At 60.1% G+C, this 17,893-nt stretch overlaps 1 protein-coding gene across 14 annotated transcripts in view; it reads right to left on the reverse strand.

Annotated features, from left to right (window-relative positions):
• SRCIN1 (SRC kinase signaling inhibitor 1) overlaps positions 1–17,893 on the reverse strand; it is a 120,852-nt gene that overhangs the window by 63,369 nt on the left and 39,590 nt on the right. For 13 of the 14 annotated variants that reach the window (XM_064174511.1, XM_064174510.1, XM_064174513.1 and 10 more), the window contains one exon: positions 7,283–7,566. In XM_064174511.1, coding sequence (XP_064030581.1) covers positions 7,283–7,566 — 284 coding nt within the window. Of the gene's footprint in view, positions 1–7,282; positions 7,567–13,793; positions 14,343–17,893 lie in introns of those variants that run through there. The other variant, XM_064174507.1, reaches the window with a different exon arrangement.

Genomic DNA, 17,893 nt, shown 5'->3' on the forward strand with positions numbered 1-17,893 from the left:
CCCAGCCAATGCATGGGGCCAGGTCTCTTTGAACCAGGCAGGAATTGCATCCAATAGAGGGGGGGGGTGGGGGGGTGGGAAACAAGAGGCAAATCGATAGAGCCAACCCTGGCTGTAGCCACGGGGACAGGGCCACACGTGCCTGCTCCTGTCACTCCTGTGTCTCCTCTTCCTCCCTGCCACCATCACAGCCATTTGCAACGGTTCACAACATTCCTCACCTCTGGAGACCAGGAGCACGTCCTGGAAAGAGCAACCAACGACCACCCTCCCCCCCCCCAACACTTCCTGCTCCCCCTGCCCCAACAGGCTCCTACCAACCAGTTCAGACAAGGTCCACAAACTGGGGCTGGAAAAGCAGTGCCCAGGTACCAACCCCCCCTCAACATGTACCACCTCCCCCATATGCCCTGCACCCCCAGCCTGGCCAAGCACCCCGTGAGGATGGGATGGTGCCAGCCTCACCTGGGCACCCCACTTTGTGCCCAGCTCTACCATCTCTCCTCCCACCGTGCTCCCCAGTGGGACTGGGTACATGCCGGGGGGGGGAAGGAGTGGCTCATGGTAGCAGGTGGCCCCCCTGAGAAGGATGCTTCACCAAAAGAGCTGGGGGTGAGCCAAGCGCCCCCCCCCCCTCCCCAGTATGGCACTGGGATGCTGCATGCCCAGGCCACCATCTGCCCCTCTCTGTTTGCCCACAGCACAGCCCAAGGAAGGTGGGGGGGAGGGGAAAGAAGTGTTCCCTGCCAAGGGACAGGGACGCGAGTGACAGCAGGAGGCTGCCCCGGGCACCACCGGGGGCTTTGCACAGCAATTTGGGCAGCCAGAGGGAGCAGGGGGGAGCCCCCCCCCCCCCCCCCAAGTGCTGCACCAAGAGGCAAGGCAGAGACGATGGCACCCACAAACTGCTGCCCCCTCCCCACTGCCAGCCTGGCAGTAAGGGGAACCCCCAGGAAAGGGGCATGTAAAAGGGGTGGGGGGAAAAGGGGCGACGGAGGGAAAGGGGCAGTGGAGGGGAAAGGGATGGAGGGAAAGGGGGGGCTGGGGGGAGAACTGGAGGGAAAGAGTGGGGCTGGAAGGGGGAAGGGGAGGGAAAAGGGGGGGCTGGAAGGGAGAAGTGAAGGGAAGAAGGGTGCTGGAAGAGAGAAGTGGAAGGAAAGGGGGGGGGGGGGGGGGGGGTGGAAAGGAGAACCGGAGGGAAAAGGGGGCCTGGAAGGGAGAAGCAGAGGGAAGGAGGGGGTTGGAAAGGAGAACTGGAAGGAAAAGGGGGAGCTGGAAGGGAGAAGTGGAAGGAATTGGGGGGTAGGCTGGAAGGAGAAGTGGATGAAAAGGGGGGGCTGGAGGAAAATGGTTTGTTGGGGGGACTGGAGGGAAAAGGAAGGACGAACCAGAGGGAAAAGGGAGCTGGAGGGCACGGGAGGATGGAGGAGAAGGAAGGGACTCCCCCGCCCTGGGGCTGAGCCCCGCGGCCACGGCAAGGGCACAACCGGGGGGTGCCGGTTGCTGATGGCGGGGGAGGAGACCGGGATCTTGGGTGGGGGGGGAGGGAAGGGGAAGGGACCGGGGACATTTCGGGAGAGAGACGCCAGGATGGCAGCGAGGCAGGTGGGAAGAGCGGGATACCTGCGGCAGGGGGGAGCGGAGCACTGCAGCAGCGGGAGGACGACACAGGGATGCAGGAGGGGACCGCAACGCCGGAGCCGCAACCCCCGAAGAAGATGCTCCCCGCTCCACCCCGCACCGGACATGCCTCACCCCGGTACCTGCGGTAGGTGAGCCCTGCCCCGAGGTCCGCAGCGCCGAGCGGCTGGGCTCGGCTCGGCTCAGCTCGGCCGGGCGGAGCCGCCGCCGCCGCCGCCACCTCCCGCTCCCGCCGCCGCTGCGGCCGCCGCCGGCCCCTGCTCGCCCGCTGCTGATAGGGGCGCGGTCACCATGGCAACCGCGACTCCACCTGCCGCCGCCGCCGGCCCGCAGGGGGCGCTGTGCTGCCGCCGGGGGCAGCACCGCCGAGTGGGCGGGGTCCGGCGGGTGGGCGTGGTGATGGAGTGGGTGGGGCTTTGGGCGTGGTTTGGGGACATCGAGGTGGGGGTGGTGCTGGGGGGGGGGGCAGTGAGGGTGCGTGGGTGGGGGTGCAGTGGGGCAAGGGCGGGTGCTGGGGGTGCAGTGAGGGTGCAGTGGGGTAGGGGTGGGTGCTGGGGGTGCAGTGAGGGGCCAGTGGGGCAGGGGTGGGTGCTGGGGGTGCAGTGAGGGGGCAGTGGGGTAGGGGTGGGTGCTGGGGGAACAGTGAGGGTACAGTGGGGCAGGAGTGGGTGCTGGGGGAACAGTGAGGGTGCAGTGGGGCAGGGGTGGGTGCTGGGGGAACAGTGAGGGTGCAGTGGGGCAGGAGTGGGTGCTGGGGGTCCAGTGGGACAGCGGTAGGTGCTAGGGGTGCAGAGAGGTTGCAGTGGGGTGAGTGGGTGCTGGGGATGCAGTGGGGCAGGGGTGGATGCTAGGGGTGCAATGGGGCAGGCTGGTTGCTGGGGTGCAATGGGGCGGGGGGGTGCTGGGGTAAATAGGGGTGCAGAGCAGTAGGGGAGTGGGGGGGGCAGTTTGGGGGACGCTAGGGCAAGAGAGGAGTCTGGGGGGGTGCAATGGAATAGGACTGGGTGCCAGAGATAGAACTGAGAGGGGGGGAGGGAAGTGGCTGCTGAGGTAAATTGGGGTGCAGAGGGGTAAGGGTGAGTCTAGGGGTGCCGTGGGGTAAGGGTGGGCGCTGGGGAGGGGGAAGTTGGGGTGCAACGCGGTAGAGGAGTACACGGGGGGGTACACTCTGCACCGCACTGCCTGCATCCCTGCCTGCACTCTCTTCACTCATCCCTGCCTGCATCCCTGCCCTACCCCTGCTCAGTGAGCCAGGAAGGAGCCAGGACCCGCTGTAGAAAGCGGGGGGAGGGTCCCCCACATCTGCCCTGGCTCCGCTTGATGCACTTTCAAGTGGGATTTGTTCTGGGCAGCTGCAAATCTGCTGCGGTCAGGCAGCCACCGCCGCGATCCCGCTCCCGCTCCAGCCTTTCCCTGCTTCATTTTCCCCTGCAGCCAGGTTGGACGAGCCCAGATCCGAGGCTTTCCTCCACCCTCCCTTTCTCTTTTAGCCCTGGAATCAGCATTTTCCTAGCTCCAGGCTCTTTAACCCTGCGGGCTCAGGAGCAAGACAAAAGCATCATCGCGGTCCTGCTGCCACGCAGGGCTCAGAAGAGATTCTGAGCTGCAAGCTTTGATTTCCCCGTGGCATAAAAACGCCCTCGGAAGTACATTTCCTGCTGCGAGGGGAACCCTCCAAAGCCCAGGTGGGAAAGTGCATCCCAAAGGGATGTGGCTGCAGCCCCAGCAGGGTGGGCAGAAGGGGCAGGGAAGGGATTCTGCCCCTCTGCTGAGACCTCCCCTGCGGTGCTGGGGGCAGCTCTGGGGAGCTCAGCAGGGCACAGGCAGGGACCTGCTGGAGTGGAGGCAGAGGAAGCCATGGAGGTGGCTGGAGGTGTTTGAGGCCAGGCTGGCTGAGGCTGTGGGCAGGTGGAGGCTGAGGCTGTGGAGCAGGTCCAGAGGAGGCCATGAAGATGCTCAGGGGCTGGAGCAGCTCTGCTGTGAGGATAGGCAGGGGGAGCTGGGGGTGTTTAACCTGGAGAAGGCTCCAGGGAGACCTCAGAGCTGCCTTCCAGTACCTGAAGAGGCTCCAGCTGGGGAGGGACTGGTGAGAAGGGCTGAGAGTGCCAGGAGGAGGGAGAATGGCTTTGAGCTGGGAGAGAGGAGACTGAGGGTGGAGATGAGGAAGAAGTTGTTGGCAGTGAGGGTGGCAGAGCCTGGCACAGGCTGCCCAGGGGGGCTGTGGAGTCTCCCTCTCTGCAGATATCCAAACCCTGCCTGGATGTGTCCCTGTGTGATCTGGGGCAGGAGATCTGCTCTGGCAGGATGAGCTTTGCAGGTCCCTTCCAGCCCCTGACATTCTGTGACCTCAGAGCTGCATTTCAGCATCTGAAGAGACCTCCAGGGCAGGCTGGGGAGGGACTGTTCAGAAGGGCTTGGGGTGACAGGCCAGGCTGGATGAGGCTCTGGCCAAGGGTAGGGTGTCCCTGGGCATGGCAGGGGGGTTGGCACTGGCTGATGCTTGTGGTCCCTTCTAAGCCTGCCTGATTCTGTGATTCTAGGCTCTGGCCAGGCTGCTCTAGGGTAGGGTGCCCCTGCTCAGGGCAGGGAGGTTGGAATTGGCTGATCCTTGTGGTCCCTGATCCAACCTGGCCTGATTTACCCCTCCCAGAGCAAGACAGACCCCCCAGAGCAACCCAGCACCTGAGGCACTCCAGCAGCCACCTCCTCCCAATTCCCATCCTTGCTTTTACCATTCCCATTGGGAACTCCATCCCCTGTCTGGGTTTTAAATCAAGGAGCTGCTGCCTTGGAGCTCTCCATAGGTTTGCTGCCAGCCCTCTGGGTGTTGGGTACCATTATTTGTTAGGTGCTTTGGGATCCTTTTCCCCCCCTCCTTGTTTTAGACAGAGAGGATTGAAGTTAATATCCTCAGCACTCCCCAATGCCACAGCACTTTGCTGCCAGCTTGGCCATGCCAGGAAGTAAACAAAGGGATGCTGACATTTAGGATGTGGTTTTATCCACCTCTGATTTTACAGACTCCCTCATCTCTCTTTTTTCTCCCCCTCTCCCTTTTGGCCTTTTCCTTTGCAAACAAACCAGCCCAGCCTAGGATCTAAAAGGACCTGCCAGGCTCTGCTACAACAGCTTCAAAGACATCAAGAGCCACCCAGAGTGGCTGAGCCCAATGTCATTTAAAGGTTGGCACCACTGCTTTTAGTTGCCATTTCCTTCCCCACTCCCTTGTTCTTGTTTGCTGCCTGCAGGGAAAATGACAGAAAAAGAGGAAAAAGGGAAAAAAATAAAGAGGAGAGGGGAAAAAAAATGTTTGGGGTTGTTTGGTTTGGGTTTTTCTTTCTTTTCTCACCTCCTGAGTGATGCTTGTGGCATGGAGATGGAGATAGCCCTGCCCAGAGCTCTGCCTTGGAGCAGGGAGGGATGAGGATCCTCACCCCCCTCTCTGCAACCCAGCCCCCAAAAGCCAGCCTGGGTTTGAGCAGTGCCAATAGATGCCCAGACCCACATGCCAAGTGCCACTGGGCACTTAGAGCCCAGCACCCTGACTGGAGCAGGGAGGGATGAGGATCCTCACCCCACTGCCACCAAGCTCCCCCAAAGCCAGCCTGGGTGCCAATAGATGCCCAGACCCACATGCCAAGTGCCACTGGGCATCTAGAGCCCAGCAGCCTGACTGGAGCAGGGAGGGATGAGAATCCTCACCCCACTGCCACCAAGCTCCCCCAAAGCCAGTCTGGCTTTGCCAGTGCCAATAGATGCCCAGATCCACATGCCCGGTGCCACTGGGCACCTAGAGCCCAGCATCCTGCCTGGAGCAGGGAGGGATGAGAGTCCTCACCCCACTGCAACCCAGCCCCCCAAAAGCCAGCCTGGGTTTGAGCAGTGCCAATAGATGCCCAAATCACCCTCTCCTTGGTCCAGCTGGGCACCTACTGCCCAGCACCCTGCCTGGAGCAGGGAGGGATAAGGATCCTCACTCTTCTGCAACCAAGCCCCCAAAAGCCAGCCTGGGTTTGAGCAGTGCCAGCAGATGCCCAGACCCACACCCTGAGCCCCACTGGGCACTCTGCCTGGGACAGAGAGGGCTGAGAGTCCTCCTTCCTCTGTAACCAAGCCCCCAAAAGCCAGCCTGGGTTTGAGCAGTGCCAGCAGATGCCCAGACCCACACCCTGAGCCCCACTGGGCACTCTGCCTGGGACAGGGAGCACTGAGGGTCCTCCTTCCTCTGTAACCAAGCCCCCAAAAGCCAGCCTGGGTTTGAGCAGTGCCAGCAGATGCCCAGACCCACACCCTGAGCACCACTGGGCACTCTGCCTGGGGCAGGGAGCACTGAGGGTCCTCCTTCCTCTGTAACCAAGCCCCCAAAAGCCAGCCTGGGTTCAACCAGTGCCAGCAGATGCCCAAATCACTCTCTCCTTGATCCATTTAGGTACCCACAGCCCTAAGCAAGCAGCTTCAGCAATCCAGAAGGAGAATTCCAGAACCCAGATCATCTTTCTCCCACCTTACCAAAACCCTCCAAAGCTTCTCAGACCCTGAGCCAACTCCAGCTGGATCTCTCCCCCTCCCTGTAGCTTCTGCTTATTAAAACCAAAGAGTGAAGAAAAAGAAACTCTTTCAACCAGGCTAATAATGGGGAGAGAATTCCTGGTTGTTTCCTGAGGAACATCCCTGTGTGGCTGGAAATGTCACTGCTCCATCTGCTGAGATAGGGCCCCATGTGTGGCACCAGCTCTGCTCAGGCTGATGGTGATGCCAAAGCCACCAGCAGTAATTAGCCCCCCCCAAAAAATCTGGCTGCTGAGCTGGTGTGAAGCACAACAACTGGGCAGGATTTGGCTGCTCCTCGCTGAATCCCCAGCCAGGAGCTGTGTGCAGCCCTGTGTGGGCGTGGGGACAAAAGCCTCAGGTGCTCCTTGGCCATCCTCAGCCCCATCCCAGCTCCTTCTCAAACCTGGGGCTGCTCTTCCTCAAGCCTGAGAGATGCTCTTCCTCGCACCTGCAGGCTGCTCCTCCCCACACCTGGAGGCTGCTCCCCTCCATGCCTAGAGGATGCTGATCCTCACACCTGGAGGATGCTCTTCCTCACATCTAGAGGATGCTCCTCCCCACACCTGGAGGATGCTCTTCCTCTCCACACCCACAGGCTGCTCCTCCTCTCCACACCCAGAGGATGCTCCTCCTCACACCTAGAGGCTGCTCCTCCTCCCCACACCTGGAGGATTCTCTTCCTCTCCACACCTGGAGGATGCTCTTCCTCTCCACACCTGGAGGATGCTCTTCCTCTCCACACCTGGAGGATGCTCCTCCTCACACCTAGAGGCTGCTCCTCCTCCCCACACCTGGAGGATGCTCCTCCTCCCCACACCTGGAGGATGCTCTTCCTCACATCTAGAGGATGCTTCTCCCCACATCTAGAGGATGAGCTTACACCTAGAGGCTGCTTCTCCCCACATCTGGAGGATGCTCTTCCCCACACCTAGAGGCTGCTCCTCCCCACACCTAGAGGCTGCTTCAAGCGACCACCCATTCCATGCACCATTCAACCCCCCCTACCCCCGAGCTTTTTCTCCTCCACACAGCCCCAGAGAGCCAGGCAGGGGGGTGTGGGGGTGTGCTCAGCCAAGAGAAGGCTCCGTACCTGCTCCCTCGTCCGCTCCTGCTGTCCTCGGAGTGCCAGCGCATGCTGCGGGTACTTGCTCTTCAGGTGGTCCATGAAGGCATCTCTCTTGCGTTCCATCTCCGACTTCTGGAGGCCGGTGAGGGCCTCCAGGCTCTGGGCAGCGATGACGGTGTGCCTGCGCTCCGAGGTGTGCACCAGCCCTACGTTGGAGAAGCGCCGAGTGCCGTTGCCCAGGGTCCTGTACTCCCGCGGGTATTCGGCATCGTCCGCGGAGATCATGTGGGGGCTGCTCCTCTCCGGGTCTGCACGGAGCGGGGAGAGCAGAGCGGGGTCAGGGGCAGCACTGGGCTGGTCCCGCTGATGGGGGGTGCAAGGGTTTGGGGAGGGGGTTTGGAGGTAGCTGAGCAGGGTCAGGGGCAGCACTGGGCTGGTCCCGCTGATGTGGGGTGCAAGGGTTTGGGGAGGGGGTTTGGAGGTAGCTGAGCAGAGTCAGGGTGGTCCCAGTAATGTAGGCTGCAAAGGTTTGGGGAGGGGGTTTGGAGGTAGCTGAGCAGGGTCAGGGGCAGCTCTGGGCTGGTCCCACTGATGTGGGGTGCAAAGGTTTGGGGAGGGGGTTTGGAGGTAGCTGAGCAGGGTCAGGGTGGTCCCAGTAATGTGGGGTGCAAGAGTTTGGGGAGGGGGTTTGGAGGTAGCTGAGCAGGGTCAGAGTGGTGCCACTGATTTGGGGAGGGGGTTTGGAGGTAGCTGAGCAGGACCAGGAGCAACACTGAGGTGGTGCCACAGATTTGGGGTGCAAGGGTTTGGGGAGGGGGTTTGGAGGCAGCTGAGCAGGACCAGGAGCAGTACTGAGGTGATGCCATCGATTTGGGGTGCAGGGATTTGGGGAGGGGGTTTGCAGGTAGCTGAGCAGGATCAGGAGCAGTACTGAGGTGATGCCATCGATTTGGGGTGCAGGGATTTGGGGAGGGGGTTTGCAGGTAGCTGAGCAGGATCAGGAGCAGTACTGAGGTGGTGCCATCGATTTGGGGTGCAGGGATTTGGGGAGGGGGTTTGGAGGCAGCTGAGCAGGACCAGGAGCAGTACTGAGGTGGTGCCATCGATTTGGGGTGCAGGGATTTGGGGAGGGGGTTTGCAATGGCATCAGTGTCCCCATTCCTGGGGCTGGGGGTGGCAGGAGATGGAAGGGGCAGGAGGCAGAGGGCAGGGATGGAGGTGTTGGGTGCCACCAAATCAGGATGCTCAGATCCAAACACGGAGACAAAAGAGCCTCGGGGCATTAAAACAGCACAGATGAGCCACAGCAGCAGGGCACGGACAGACAGGAGGGACACAGACACACGGACAGAGCAGAAAAGAAATTGAAATGCTGGCCGGGGGTGGGGGGGGGAAGGCTCCTGGCTGCCCATCAGCACTTATGTTGGATCCCACCCCCACCCCAGCCCTGCCTGCCAGGCTTTGCTGGGCATCCCAGCCCCAAATCCTGCTCCCCAGAGCCAACCCAGCCTTGAGGTACCAACCTTGGGCATGGGGTGGATGTTGTGCCCCATCCCAGCCCTCCTCTCACAGAGCTCATCCCGTGCTGGGTGGGCAGGGGGTGCAGGCAGGGGGTACAGGAACTTGTCCCTTTGGTGACAGTTCCTCTGCCAGGGAAGCTGTGCCCAGTGTGCCCAACACGAGAAGTAAATGAAGTCCTCATGCAGCTGCCAGCGCCTGGCACCTCCTGCAGTGGCTGCAGGATGAGGCCACCCAGCAGCCCCCAGCCCCACACCCACTGCAGAGCAGCCCTGGGACACCAACCCCACTCCAAGAAGCTCTGGAACCCCAATCCTACCCCAAAAAAACACTGCTCTGGGACACCAAATCCACTTCAAAAGCTCCTGGGACCCCAACCCCACTCCAAGGAGCTCTGGGACCCCAGTGCCACCCCCAAAAACCACTGCCCTGGGGCACCAAACCCCCTTCAAAGGCTCCTAGGACACCAAACACACTCCAAGAAGCTCTGGGACCCAAACAAAACAGTGTCCTGGGACACCAAATCCACCTCAAAAGCTCCTGGGACCCCAACCCCACTCCGAGGAGCTCTAGGACCCCAACCTCACCCCAAAAAAACACTGCCCTGGGACACCAAATCCACCTCAAAAGCTCCTGGGACCCCAACCCCACTCCAAGGAGCTCTGGGACACCAATAAGCCACTGCCCTGTGGCACCAAACCCCTCTTAAAAGCTCCTGGGACCCCAACCCCACTCCAAGGAGCTCTGAGATCCCAACCCCACCCCAGAAAAACACTGCCCTGGGGCACCAAACCCCTCTCAAAAGCTCCTGGGACCCCAACCCCACTCCAAGAAGCTCTGGGACCCCAATAAAACACTGTCCTGTGACACCAAATCCACCTCAAAAGCTCCTGGGACCCCAACCCCACTCCAAGAAGCTCTGAGACCCTAACCCCACCCCAAAAAAACCACTGCCCTGGGACACCAAACCACCCTCAAAAGCTCCTGGGACACCTTCCCCGGTGCCAAAAGCCACTTTGGAAGCTGTTGTGCCACCTGAGCCTGTGCCACACAGCCCTGGGCTGGTCTCAGTCTACAGCAGGACCTGAAGCTGCCTTTGGCAGCACCTGGGCACCCTGCAGGGTGTGTGCTGCAGGGCTCCAGCACACGAAGGCTTCCCAGTTTCTCTTCCCCATTTAACCTTGATCCATTATTCATCTTCTCTCTTCTCCTTTTTATTTACCTCTCCCTCTCTCTCTCCCTCCTTTCCCAAGCTCCTCTTAAGCAAATCAGAGAAGGTTTTGGGTTGGTTCTCCACCCCCCCCCCCCCCTTTTCCTTTTTGCTGCTGCCTTTAATTATGTATCAGCCTCCCCCCCCCCACTCACCCACCCCTAAACGAGCTCTGCAGCCTCTGCTTGTGGTGGTAGCGGTGGTGTAGGACAAGACTCCAGCCTGTGCTCCCAGCCAGAACAACTCTGCTCAAGGTCATGCAACAGAAACCTTCGCTCCCAGGCAGGCAGCAAATGTCCTGGGGACATCTCCGCTCCTTTCCCAAAGCTTCCTCCTCCCTTTCGTCGCCTCCAGCATCGAATGTGGCCTCGCCCTTCCTCCACTCCCCACCCCTCTCACCCCCACGAAGGAGGATTTCAGAGAGTCGTAGATTTGGTTGGCTTGGAAAAGACCTCAAAGATCACCCAGCCCAAAGCGTCAACCCAGCAGCTCCGTAGCCGTCGACCCCTGCCCCCCCCCCAAGTGCCATGCCCACACCTCCGGGGATGGCGACTCCACCTCCTCCCCCTGGCAGCCTGTGCCAGTGCCTAGCAGGAGCTGAAGCTTCTCGTCCTTCCCCACCTCACTGCTTCGCTCAGATCCTGCCCGGGGAGCGCTGTGCTGGCACATTTTGAACCCCCCGAGGTGTCCCCCCAGGGAGGTGGCAGAGGAGGCACAGCCCAAGCCTGCTGCTGGCAGAGAGAGGAAGGCAGCGCAGGGCAGGGCTGGGAGCATCATCCCAGGGTCCTGAGGCAGCGCTGAGGAGCTTCTTCCAAACTCCAGCCCGGAAGGGGAATGCAGCTGGAGAAGTTTCTCCTGAGCCACCCCGGAGATGCCTCCGCAGCTCTCTTCTGGCGGAAGAACCTTCCCCTACCGCAGCTCCCACCAGAGGTCTGCTGCTGCCTGCCAGAGAGCCCCTTCCTGCCCTCGGGCACTCGTTCGGTGATGCCAAAGCAATGCAGATGTCCGGAAGGGGGAGGGAGCTTCGTCCAGCACCCAGCCCTACCATCGGGTGCCCATTGGCAGTGCCCTGGGGCGTCCTTGGTGCTCTGAGCTTTAGGGTGCAGGAGAAAGAGAATCAGAACCTGAGCCTCTCTCTGCTGCGGGCACCGTGCCCGGCATGACCCATTCCCATCGCTGCAGTGCTGGAGCCTCACTGCATCCCATGGGAACAGGGATTCCGGGGAGGCTGCAAAAGAGAGGTGATGGAGCACCCTGAAAGCCAAGGCAGTGCCAGGGCTGGGAGGAAGGAGCTGCAGCTCCTCTCCCTCACTGGGAAGAGCATCGGCGAGGAGAACCCAGCTGGAGGAAGGTGCAAGTCGGGGGTGGGGGCAAGAGGAGCAGATTCCCTGCAGCCACCAAGCCTGAGTTTAGCAGCTCTGGGGTGAAGCCACATTCCCAGCTCCTTCCCAGCCTCCTCCTGCTCCTCTCTCTGCCCAGCCTGACATCAGCATGCAGCTCCCTGCTCCCTAATTACATGCTCCGGGAGCGGAACGCGCCAGCTCCGCTCTCTCCCTGCCGACTGCTAAAGAGGCTGCTCCCGGAGCCCTGCTCAAGCTGCGCAGGGGTCAGAGCAAAGCTGGATGCTGTCGAGGGCTCTTCCACCCCCGGCTGAGACACATCCGCTCCTGCAGCTGCTGCTGCAGCCCGCCCGAGGGTCCAGAGCGAGCAGGGAGAAGGCAGCCCCAGCCCGGAGCTGCCAACCCCAGGATCCATCCACCCCTTGGTCCATCAGCTCCACGATCTAGGAATCCATGAGCCATCAACCCCCTGATCCATCAACTGCTTGAATCATCAGCTCCATGATCCATCAGCCTCATGATCTATAAATCCATGATCCATCAACCCCCTGATCCATCAACTCCTTGAATCATCAGCTCCATGATCCATCAGCCTCATGATCTATAAATCCATGATCCATCAACCCCCTGATCCATCAGCTCCATAATCCATTAGCCTCATGATCTACAACTCCCTCAAATCATCAGCTCCATGATCCATCAGCCTCATGATCTATAAATCCATGATCCATCAACCCCCTGATCCATCAGCTCCATAATCCATTAGCCTCATGATCTACATCCCCCTCGAATCATCAGCTCCATGATCCATCAACCCCCTGATCCATCAGCTCCATGATCCATCAGCCTCATGATCTATAAATCCATGATCCATCAACCCCCTGATCCATCAGCTCCATGATCCATTAGCCTCATGATCTACAACTCCCTCAAATCATCAGCTCCATGATCCATCAACCTCATGATCTAGAAATCCATGATCCATCAACCCCCTGATCCATCAGCTCTATGATCTACAACCCCCTTGAATCATCAGCCTCACGATACATCAACCCCCTGATCCATCAGCTCCATGATCCACAGACCCCCTGGTCCATGAACTCCACAGTCCATCAGCTCCAGGATCTATGAACCCATGATCCCTGAACCCCACGATCCACCAACCTCACAAACCCCTCAATCCATCCACTCCACTATCTACCAACCCCACTAAAGGCAAGAGGAGGAGAAGCCAGCTCAGACCCACGGAACCATAGACTGGCAAAGGTTGGAACCTCTCTCTAAGCTCCTCAGGTCCAACCTTCTACCCAACACCTCCAACACCACTGGACCACATCCCCAAAGTGCCATATCCCATTTTCTGAACACCTTCAGGGATGGTGTCCTCATGCTGGCCACTTTCCCCTCCAGATGCCAGCCTGGAGTGGGCAGAGACCATTAAATAAGAGCACTGCCACCAGCTAGGGTAGAGAGACTGCTTTGGAAAGGGACCTTAAAGCAGTGGTGTCAGCAGTACCCATGCAGGAGCTGCCCTGCTGCCAGGGACTGCAGCAGCAGATGCCTGGAGAGTGCTTCTCAGGGCTGCTTCTGAGGCAGAGAACCACCTGGTGGGACAAGACCTTAAGGTCACCAAGCCCAGCCATGACCTAACATCGAGCAGCCTGGGCTAGTGGAAGCTGTCCCTGCCTGCAGCACTGGGCTGCAGCTGCATGATCTTGAAGGTCCCTTCCAGCTCAAACCATTCTGTGACCTCCTTGCACACAACTCTTAGACCATGTCCCTCATCTCCTCATCCAGACCCCTTTGGAGCCCCTCCAGTGATAGTGACTCCACCACCTCAGCTCCTCATCCAGACCCCTTTGGAGCCCCTCCAGAGGCTCTGAAGCCCCTCCAGTGATAGTGACTCCATCACCTCAGCTCCTCATCCAGACCCCTTTGGAGCCCCTCCAGAGGTGGTGACTCCACCACCTCAGCTCCTCATCCAGACCCCTTTGGAGCCCCTCCAGTGATAGTGACTCCACCACCTCAGCTCCTCATCCAAACCCCTTTGGAGCCCTTCCAGAGGCTCTGAAGCCCCTCCAGAGGTGGTGACTTCACCACCTCAGCTCCTCATCCAGACCCCTTTGGAGCCCCTCCAGAGGTGGTGACTTCACCACCTCAGCTCCTCATCCAGACCCCTTTGGAGCCCCTCCAGAGGCTCTGAAGCCCCTCCAGTGATGGTGACTCCACCACCTCCCTGCCCAGCCTGCTCCAACACCCAACAACCCTTTCCCTGAAGAACTTTAGGTCCAAGCTAAACCTCCCCTGGCACAAGCAGCTCACCGAGGTGGGAGATCTAATGGTCAAAACCTGCCCAGAGTCCCAATCTTGACACTGTCACAGCCCAGCCAAGCTGGGACCCCCTTTCTGGGACATGCCTCCTCCTCCCCCCTCCCCATTCCTGGACCAGGACCAGCCCATGGCTTACCGGCGGGCGCAGGGGAACTCCCACGGCGGCTGGCAAACTGCTTTGGTGGGATGGGAGAGGCAACCCCCGGGGCTCCAGGGGCTGAAGGCTCTCCAGGGGCTGGAGGTGGCTCCTTGGGCAGGCGCAGGGCTCCCACGGCAGCCAAAATGCCCCGGTAAATCCTGGCGAGCCCCTCTGCCAGGAGCAGGGGGTTAAAGGAGCGGGGCTCTCGTTGCCGATTCATCCATCCATCGTCCTTACCTGCCGGCGGGGGGTGGTACCCGTGCCAGGGCCACTGCCCGGGCTCCTAGCAGGATAAGGACATCTCTTCCTTCAAGGAAAGAGCTGTGCTACCAGAGGCAGCAGATCCCAAACTGTGCTTTGGGGGACGATCGCTGCTCTGAGTGATGATGCTTTGAGGGGATGCTCCTCAGGATTGGCGCTTTGCAGCTCTCCTCCAGCTCCCTTTTGCAGGGAGGTTGGGATGAGAGAGGGTTCTCCTCAAAAAAAAAACCCCTTCCACCCTAGCTCCAAAGAGCTGCGGGATCAGCAGCACGATCCCCGCAGATCCCCCCCCGCACCCCCTCTAACAGCAGCTTGGCAGAGCTTTATCATCAAGAGGATCTTTCCAGGACACTTTAGGACTGCAGTTCCATCAATCTTCAGGAGGCAGCAAGGCTGAGCTGGGGCCGTGCAAGCAGCAGCAGCAGCAGCAGCAGCAGCAGTTAGCGGAGCATGAACAATCAGGCAAGAAAGGAAACATCCAAAAAGGGGCGAGGGGAGGGGAAGCTGAAAGAGCATCTGGGGAGAAAAGGAACCGAGAGAAGCAAAACCCCTCGGAGCGTTGCGGCTCCCCCGCACCCTGCCATTAGAGGCGGTGGTAAGAGCGGGATGCTCCCGGCCGCTGCGGCTGCAGCACTGCCAGCCTGGCTGCTTGCACAGCACCCAAAGAGGCTGCCCAGCACCCAGAAACCTGCTCGGTGCTAACCCTTTCCTTGCCGTGCTGCTGGAGCGAGAGAGAGGAGTGGGAAGGGGCAGGCAGAACCTGCGCCGATCCTTCTCCTCCTCACTCTTAACTCCTTCTGTGCTGCACAAAGAGGGGCTCCAGGAAACAGAAAGGTTGGGAAAGAGCTTTAAGGTCGTAGAACCGTGGGATTGTTTGGGTTGGAAAAGCCTTCTCAGATCACCCAGTCCAAGCATCAACCTAATGCCACCATGCTCACTGCACCATGTCCCCAAGTGCCACGGCCACACGTTCCCTGCCTGCTTCCAGGGATGGTGACTCCCTCCCTGGGCAGCCTGTTCCAACCCCTGGTCACTCTTGCAGGGCACAGATTGGTCCTCACAGCCAACCTAACCCTGCCCTGGCACCATTTCAGGCCATCTCCTCTCATTCTATCCCCTAATATTAGGGAGAAGAGACCAACTCCTACCCCCTCATCCAATCCAACCTTCAACCCAACACCCCCATGCCCACTAAATCATGTCCCCAAAGTGCCAGGGCTGCACAATAGAGCAGAACCTTAATTCTTTACCCTCCCACATCCCTCCCATCCAAACTGGGACCTGCCTGGGGTCAAGAGACTCTGCTCTGGGACCTGCCTGGGGTCAAGAGACTCTGCTGCCCTGAAATGTCCCTGTCCCTGGTTTAGCCACACTCTGTTTGCACTCCTTTTGGGGTGGGTACATGATGGGCAAAGTGCCCTCTGGCACCTGCCCCAAGCTCCCACCTCACCCCCGTGGCACAGCCAGGAAACGCAGCCAGGAAGCCCTGGGAGCTGTGCAGCTGCTGGTGGTGTTCTCCTGGCCCAAGCTGTGCCCAGGAGCAGTGACAAAGCAGCTGACACGAGGAGGGGGGGACACACAAATGCCCTTCACCCATGCCACTGCCACGTGCTGAGTGGGTCCAACCATCAGCAAGGCTTTAGGCAGCCAGACCTGTTTGTGCCAACTCAATCCAAAGGGAAACGCAGCCCAGCTCTGGGCTGAGCCCCTGGCATGGGAATGCCTCAGTCCCATAGGGAAGCCAGGAGTGGGACAGAGCCAGGATGCCTCCCAGCGTGTGGGCATTGAGCTGAGGGCATCTGCACGCTCTCCTCATCCCTAGGGCAGTGCCAGGTGAGCAATATGGGCAGTGAGAGATGATGAGTGGCTGGGCTGAAGCTTCCCAACCATCCTCTTGCTGCTGGGCTGATGGAGACCCAACAACCAAACTACCTGGGAAAAGCCAGGTGGTGCCAAGGAACCATCAATTCATGCCAGGACAAACCTCCCCCGTGCCCAATTCTCTGCCTGGCAGCCCCCAGGAGGTGGTGGGTGCAGCTCTGCCATCTCTTCTCTACACCCCTGAGGGTCCCTCCCCACAGCAGCAGGCTCCCTACCAAGCCTTTCCCTCCCAAATTCAAGTGGGACTAAGGAGGGGGAGAGGGAAAAAAAACTCAAGCACCATCCACCAACCTTTCCCTTGGGAACTTCCCAGCACAGACCCCACAGCCCCACTCTCCACTGGCACCACGGCTGGGATGCCTCTTGGCATCTCAAAGGCAGGCAAGGCACAGTGCCCATGCACGGTGGGCAGCCCGGATGGGACCCTGCAGACCTGGCCCTGCCTGTCTCCAGCCTCTACGTGCCCTGGATGCTGCCTGCACCCTTACAAGTGCCAGCCCTGGAGCTGTGCAGGGCTGAGGAACTGGTTTGAAGCCGTGGGATGTGTTGGTGCTCACTGGTTGCTCCCCAGCTGGAGCTCGGGGTGGTCCAGCTGGCATCTCTCGGTGAGGCTGCCCTGCCAGGCAGCTCCTTTAGTTGGGAAGCAGGGAAAACAAGCAGAAAAAAATCTCCCTGTCATTGTCAGAAGCCCAAGAGAAGGAGAAATCCCATCTGGGCAGCCCTGCAAAGGCAGCAGCTCCTTCCCACCTCGCCGGGTGTCAGCTCGCCCACGCCCGCACATGGGCACCAGCTCACCTCCCAACTGCCATGGACACGGATGGCAGCACCCAAGGCAGGGCCAGAGAGCTCAGCTGCTCACTTGGAGCCGAGGATCAGCACCCATCTGCCCAGAGTTCCACCCCCACAGCCCTGCTCTGAGCTCCAGCACGGCAGCCAGCTTGGCAGTCACCCAGGCGAAGGGCACCTGGCACCCCGAGGGGCTCCTCCAGCCTTGTCCTGTTCAAACTGCAGCTTGTGGGTGGCTCCTGCCTGTGCCCTGCCTGCCGGCAGTTCGGGGATGCTGCTGCAGCTCCCAGCAGCTGAGAAGCACTAACTGGCCCTGTCCTTCCTCATCCTCACGCTGCCTCCTCAGCTCAGCGTCTCTGAGCTGCCCTTGCTCAGCAGGGGGGGAAGCAGAAGGGTGGAGGTCGAGCTCAGGGAGGGTGAGGCAGCACTGGGAGGATGATGGCTCACAGCTGGGAGAACTGGGGCAAAGCTTCCTCCTACCATCAGCTTCCTCCTCAGCCTTTGGCAGGAGGCTGAAGCTGAGGATGTCCTCTGTGCATGCAGATCACTCCTGCCCAGAGTAAACCTTCCTCCTGCCATCACCTTCCTCCTCAACCTCTGGTAGGAGGCTGAAGCTGATGGTGTTCTCTGTGCATGGAGATCACTCCTGCCCAGGGTAAACCTTCCTCCTGCCATCAGCTTCCTCCTGCCGTCAGCTTCCTCCTCAGCCTTTGGCAGGAGACTGAAGCTGAGGACATCCTCTGTCCATGCAGGACATCACTTCTGCCCAGGACAAACCTTCCTCCTACCATCAGCTTCCTCTTCCCACTCTTCCCATCAGCTTCCTCCTCAACCTTTGGCAGAAGGCTGAAGCTGATGATGTCTCTGTGCACGCAGATCACTTCAGCCCAGGGTAAACCTTCCTCCTGCCATCAGCTTCCTCCTCAGCCTTTGGCAGGAGGCTGACGCTGACGACATCCTCTGTGCATGGAGATCATCCCTGCCCCGGGGCACAGCCTTCCCGGAGGCAGACTGGAGGAGAACAGAGCCCCTTGTGCCCCGGCGAGAGGCTGAGCCCTCAGCCAGCAGCCATGGCACAGTGGCTGGGGCCATGCCAGCAGCTTGGGGACACCGGATAAAAATAGAGGAGAGGATGGCAGGGGCCAGGCTCTTCCCAGCACAAACACAAA

This window comes from Pogoniulus pusillus, chromosome 40 (assembly GCF_015220805.1).
Source record: "Pogoniulus pusillus isolate bPogPus1 chromosome 40, bPogPus1.pri, whole genome shotgun sequence".
Classification (NCBI taxonomy): domain Eukaryota; kingdom Metazoa; phylum Chordata; class Aves; order Piciformes; family Lybiidae; genus Pogoniulus; species Pogoniulus pusillus.